General features: G+C 50.5%; 1 protein-coding gene across 1 annotated transcript; it reads left to right on the forward strand.

Moving 5' to 3' along the window:
* Positions 1-4090: 4090 nt before the first annotated feature.
* On the forward strand, positions 4091-4926 carry LOC108161575. Its single transcript, XM_017295863.2, has one exon. The coding sequence runs from the start codon at positions 4161-4163 to the stop codon at positions 4827-4829; it is 669 nt and encodes a 222-aa protein (XP_017151352.2). The 5' UTR covers positions 4091-4160; the 3' UTR covers positions 4830-4926.
* The last annotated feature ends 1606 nt before the right edge of the window (positions 4927-6532 follow it).

Raw genomic sequence — 6532 nt, forward strand, 5'->3', positions numbered from 1 at the left:
TTGCACCATTGCATCATGAGAGCAAGCGCCGCGCTCTAAGTTCTGTTTTAAGATTTCGGTGGCAAACGCGTGATTTGTCACCCCATTTTCCATTTCCAATAAGAGCACACCACAAAGAGAGAGTCACATACCTTATTAGAAGCGCGCTCGCTCTCATTCCCTTTTGTTCTTCTTCTTGTCCCAGAAAGAGAGAACACTAGATTTGCATTTGTCACGTACGCCAGGGGCAAACGAAGGGGAACACCTCGGACATAACGGAGCAAAGCGTGCTTCTCTGGCCATTTCGCTTCTTTTTTGCACATTAAAAAAATATATTTATGTGTGTATATACACATTTGCATGCGTAAGCCACTTGCTGCACTGCACTTTCAAATACTTTTACACTTTTACGATTTGCCACTCACATTTGCTTGGATTTAATAAACACTTTAAGGCCAGTATATATTCACTAACATAAACTGCGAGACTATATTTTCCGACTTTTACCGCTTTTTACGGGAAAATAACGCGGAGCTAAGAACAAACACGCGGACGAAAACTTGAACTGAAAGCGAGCTGCGTGGGCGGTTTTGCACTCTCCCATTCCATGCTCTTATTCTGCTGCTCTTTACAATTGCTCGCTCATGACGAAATCATTTGTGCAAGGTCTCTCTCTCATCACCTGCCGTCAGAGCGCTCTCATTAGTGCGTAAAAGAAGACCCGAAAAAAAATTTAGTCTGACCCATTGCATAGTGAGAGAGTGCATGCGGAGAGAGATGACACGCTCAGAGTATATCAAAAGTGACAAGAAGAAGAGAGCGCGCAAGAAAGAGATGCAGAAAATGAGTGTCTTAGAGCGATGGCTTGACAATGCTCTGAGAGCAGGTGCGAAAAAATGAGTGACTTAGAGCGATGGCTTGACAATGCTCTGAGAGTATGTGCGAAAAAATGAGTCGGGAGAGCGTAATGCTTAATTGTCTGCTCCCACACCGTTGCCCCACGCCATTTTAATTGCGAGCGTGAATATAAATCGAACGATAATTGCAAACGCGCTCCGGGCCCATTCCAAATTATATTTTCAACACTTTAAATGCTATTTTCTTCCAAGTTTCTTCTCGATAGTGGGAAATGGTAAATGGGCACTCATTTCCATTAAAAATTGGGCACGTAACCATTCGAAATTCCGATTCGCTGCGGCAGAGGGAGATATGACGGACAAGTGTAAGGCAGAAAATTTCCATAGATCTTCGGTGGTGTGAAAATCTGAGTTGGCCGCACTTGCGGCCACATCTTGCCGCATCAATCAGCGGCGGCAGCTTAAATGCTGCATCATGACAAAACCATTACACTTGACCAGGCTCAAAGTGCAGGCAGGAGGCAGGGAAAAAAGAGACTCTGAAGAGCGTCGGCAGATGCTCAGATGACTAGGCTTCTTGGCCGTGATTGATTGATTGGCAGCGTGAGGTGAACCTGGGCAACCCGACTGATGCTTTTGTCTAAAAGCCGTTTAGAATAACACCAAAACGAGCAGAGACCCAGACCCAGACCCAGACCCAGACCCAGAGCCATAGTCGAAGTCGGAGTCCGGTCCGGTCCGGGCCAGCAGCGCGAAATTATTCATTGCATTGGGAGATAAACCAAAAAGACGAGAACAGAAATAATGTTTAATCTGCGCAGTGCACCCTCACCTGGCCTTATCTGAAACATTCCCGTGCACTGAGAGAAAACGAAGGTGGCCTACTCTTCATTGCAATCGTGGCTTCTGGTAATCCCAGACCCCTTTTCTTCCGTGTGCGAGGAGTCATTCTCATACTGGAGGATCACCGCCGCCACCGCCGCCAGCCGTCGACTTGATTGCGCCTTCATTATTATGCCAAACTGTGCGCTGGCATTCGTTGAATTCGGCTTTTGCAATTTGCTCTCAATGCCGACCTGCCTCCTTTCGGCCATTACCAGACCATCCTTCTCCACCATCGTTTTGGGGGCATTAAAAATGAGCTCAAAGTAACAGGTGGATGCCAATGCCGATGCCAATGCCCGTGCCCGTGCCCGTGCCCGTGCCGACGATGCTCGACGTGATTTTCGCCAAATCGTTTAGATTATTTCGAGATTGCTTGCGCCAGTCGATCGACAGTCTCTCCTCCACGAGTCTTGGCACTCCTTCAGTCCATGGTCGATAGTCCGCACCTTGCATTTGAACTTGAAACATTTCATTTTTTTTCTGTTTTCTGTTTTAGCTGGGGGCGAGCATCCACCATCCACCATCGAGCATCCAGCAACCAGCAACCAGCAAGCAATTCCTTGGCTCAGGTCCGATCGATTAGTGGCATTCTATTGCGTTCAATTTTCCATGTGCAACATTGAAGCCTCTGTCGCTGTCGCTGTCGCTGCCGCTGCCATCTCCATCGCCGTCGCCGTTGCCGCTGGCACAATAAACACGCGATTTATTTCATGCCAAGCATTCAAGTGCCGCCTCAGTCGGTCAAAGCCGAGGAGGAGCCCAGTCCCAGTCCCAGTCCCAGGACCGGCCTGGCCTGCACTGGACTGGAGTGGACCTTGCCTTGCCTTGCGTTGCCTTGGCTTGTGGTATGTGATAATGGGATGATGGTATGATGATGCATGGCCAGCATACACAACAACAGCAAGAGGAAGCCAAGGGGAGCAGCGAGGACCAACACAGAACATGGGATACCCTACAACATCCCTACTCCATCAAGCAGTAGTTCGAGGAAAGGCCTAGGCTTTCCCTATATCTTATGATACAACCTTCACTTCGTAGTCGGGTGTATCGCCGGCTGATCCAAAGGGTATGCACAACAGTAATAATAGCTGCCCACTATTCGATTTTTTGCCTCTTTAACTAGCGACCAAGGTTAGTCGCTGCCTCACTGGCAACAACTTGCAACAACTATTGGTGGCTCCGTCTCCGACTCCGACTCCAACTCCGACTCTGCCGCATTTTAGTCGGTAATTGCTTGTGATGTATGATTTTGAGTTCTAGTTTTCCTGCCTCGAATCCACTCGACTCAGCCACGGCCTGGGAATATTTCTGAGCCGGCCGGAGCTTTTGTTGTTCGGCTGATTGCTGACGATGCCTATATATGCGGGTGATGTATGTTATATAGCCAGGCTACAGGTATAAGCTATAGCCATAGATATTGATTTGGCAGCCGCTCGATGCGGATGACCGCTGACGCCGATGATGGGAGAGCAGAGTCTTGTCACACTTTCTAAGCCAGGGCCCCGGCCAGAGAGCACTTTCACCCAATTAGAGTACGATATGACCGAGTATTGACCATGGCCATTATGCATACCTACTCGTATATGCAAAATATGCATGCATGCCCCTTGCCCTGCCCCTTGCCCTGCCCCTGCTACTGCCCTGCTCTCCCGATGACAATCTTTTGTTTTCACTTCTGCAGAAACAAAAGCCATTAAGGATAAATTGTGAGCTGGTAGCCGCGCATTGAACTCTTGGCTTCGACAAGTGCACAGCGGGGCGTCTGTGGAGCCCAGAGCAGATTTTCGATATCCTACGCCCGAGAAACAACCGCCGTAGAGCCGAAACCCGGGCAATTTTGTTTTCATTGTGAGCTAAATGGAATTGACCAAGGTGATCGTATCGCCTTATTGTTTGCCTTTAACAATTGGGCCAAGTCCCCGAGCTCCGAGCACCGAGCTTCTATCGTTCGCATGATTGATTGAGCACTGGTTGGGGCTCAGAGCGGGGGAGCGGCGGGAGCGGCGGGAGCGGCGGGAGAACCACTACCAATATTCTTTACATGAAAACAATTTCTCCCCCACCTCAGAGCAGAAGTGACGTTGAGCTATGCGATGTCTTCTCGTTGTTTTCGTAGTGCTTTTCATGCCATTTCGATACGGGCCTCATTTTTCTTGCCACAATTAAGAAGAAAGTTGGCAGCAATTAGAAAACGCACATCGATCAAAGCTGCCTGCCCATGCTCCCCACTCCAAGCTCCATGCTCCCTCCCTCCCTGCCTGTACAGGTCTTCAACCTGCAGAGGGGCGGAATCGCAGCATGTACCAGTACCCCATCCTCAATGCCCCTTTTTCATCGATAAATGAGTAGGTCTTTGCTTCCCTTTCATTTCAAATACAACAGTACGACCCTCCCACTGGATACATTCAAAATTCCAGCCACAGTCACAACTCCTTTGACATGTCAGAGCCTGGCTCAAGCAAGGACCTGCCCGGGGCCATGGAGAAGGCCCAGGTCTTACGGCAGGAAATAAGCCGCAGCTCGCGGGAGATAAGCTTCAACTTCTGGCAGGAGTTCGAGCGGATTCGCGCCGTCCAGATGCAGCGCCTGCTGCAGGAGCGCCAGGAGCGGGAGCGCATCAGCAAGCTGATGGCGGCGGCCGACGCGGAGGCGCATCAGCTGACGGAGGCCTTGAGTCGGTCCATAGTTACGCAGGGCATGAGCCTGGAGACCCTGCCGCAGCCGGCCATCGCCAACAAAGAGGATCCTGGTTCGGGCAACAAGACACCAGCCGCTCCACGGCCTGCGACGGATACAAAGAGGCCGCTCCACACAGGCGTAGGGGGAGTCGCGGCTCCAAGTCTGCTCCCCCAAAAGCTACGGGCTCAAAATCAGCGCCTTCAATTGGCCAACAAGCCCAAGGCCCCGCCAAAACTCATTCTTAAGGCAGCAGCCAGGCCGCCAGCAACCCGCGGCTCTCCTGCTCGTGTGGCGAGCGCTCCGGTCAGCAACAGGACCCCCAACAGGCTCTCCGCGAACCCATCAAAGGGGGCAAAGCTCTCCGGCTCGAAGACCACGCCGGATATAGCGAAGCTTGGTCTGAGAAAAACTTCCATCAAAAGACACTAAATGATACACAAGTTTCGCTGGAACTGCAATCCCCAATCCCCAATTCTTGCTGGATTCATTGGTTTAAAAAATACACCATAACCTATAAAAGAGTAAAGCTTTTGCACGCCGCTGCCTGCGCCCGTCTCCACAGCATAATCTCTGTTAAGCCTAACAGTTGTAACAGGGCCACCGCGCTGTTAGCACTGCAGCCTAACAGCCTGCCAAAGCTGCTGGGCACCGCGCTCTGTTAACAGCCAGTTAACAGCGCTCTCTGCTCTCTCTTACACTCCGCTCTCACCGTTTTCGTAGCTTGTAAGCTCTAGCTTTTCACATTCGTCGCCGGTTACCCGCCCCCCCCCCCACAAACAATGTCATAATTACTGATCATCGCGTACCACCCCAGCGATGATGAATCCATCTTTGCGAGATCTGTGCCCCGCATAAACCGAAAAAACCCCAATCGAAAGGCGACTGACAAATGCCACCCGGCGCGCACTTTGCAGTACAAATTCCGACTAAAACATACACCAACAAGAAATACCACCAAAAATCAACTTTGGCGGGGGGGGAAACTTGCAAATTAATTAACGGTACACGGGCCCCCATACTACGAGGCGATGGAGATCCCAAAACAAGCCAGACACGCACTCCAGACACCTGAGTAATCAGCATTATGTGGGCATGGCATCGGCTCGCTGACGCGGCTGCTGGTGCTTGTTGTTGTTGTTGTTGTTGTTGCTTTTCGATAAATCACGGATAAAAAACAATCAACGAAAATGTAACGTTATTCATCACAGGTGGTAAATATTTCAAGCCGAGGCTGACAACAAACGCGCGCCGAGCACAAAAGTATATTCATGCCTCATGCCTCATGCCTCAGGTCCAAGGCGTTGGCTTGGCTTGGCTTGGCTTGGCTTGGCTTGGCTTGGCTTGGAGTCTCTGTATTCTCCGATTTCCGATACTTAACAGAGTACGATACGTATTCGGACGATTTCTGGGTCAGAATAATTAATAAGCGCGGGCCATGACGGGGCCGAAAACAAAGCATTTGCAGGGATCCGCTGGCGGAGTCTCAGTTTTGTCGTCGCTCTGGCACATGCACACCAATAATCAATCAAAACGTCTTAAACAAATCACTCGAATCGCATGTGCAACTACCAAAAAAAAACACCAGCAAAGACAAAAGATTACAGAGCCGACGACTGACTGACTGACAAACTGACAAACTGACTGACTGGCAAGTTTGGCAACTCCGCAGAACTGTGATGGACAACAGTCACGATTTGCATGTGCGACAACTGTTGCCAGTCCAACGAAGCAAGCCAGCCAGCCAGCCCCCAACAAGCAGCAGCAGTGGCAACAAATCGCGGGGCACATTGAACTGTCATTGACACGGGCCAGACTCCAAGAGAACGCCAGAGCGAGAGTCGGAGACCGGAGACTGGAGACTGGAGACACCTGTAGCCGCAGCAGAAGTTGAAAGGCAAAAGGCGAACCGTACTCCCTCCCGCGCACAGTGGTTGCCGCCTGGCAAAAACCCCAAGGAAATGTGTCCAGGAAGATCATATGGAAAGAGACCTTCTTTGGTAAGGAGACTCTTAAGGGTATAGAGCTTCCAATCGATGCGATATGGGGCCACAGATCACAGATCTCCGAGAATAAACCACTCGTATGGGGAGGCGAAAGGTCCAGATCTGATGGCTTAGTACCTTCTTCTTTCA

Source organism: Drosophila miranda, chromosome 4 (assembly GCF_003369915.1).
Source record: "Drosophila miranda strain MSH22 chromosome 4, D.miranda_PacBio2.1, whole genome shotgun sequence".
Taxonomy (NCBI): Eukaryota; Metazoa; Arthropoda; class Insecta; order Diptera; family Drosophilidae; genus Drosophila; species Drosophila miranda.

What these genes read in the sequence shown, in the direction of transcription:
- LOC108161575 (XM_017295863.2), top strand. Translation starts at nt 4,161, where the DNA reads ATGTCAGAGCCTGGCTCAAGCAAGGACCTGCCCGGGGCCATGGAGAAG.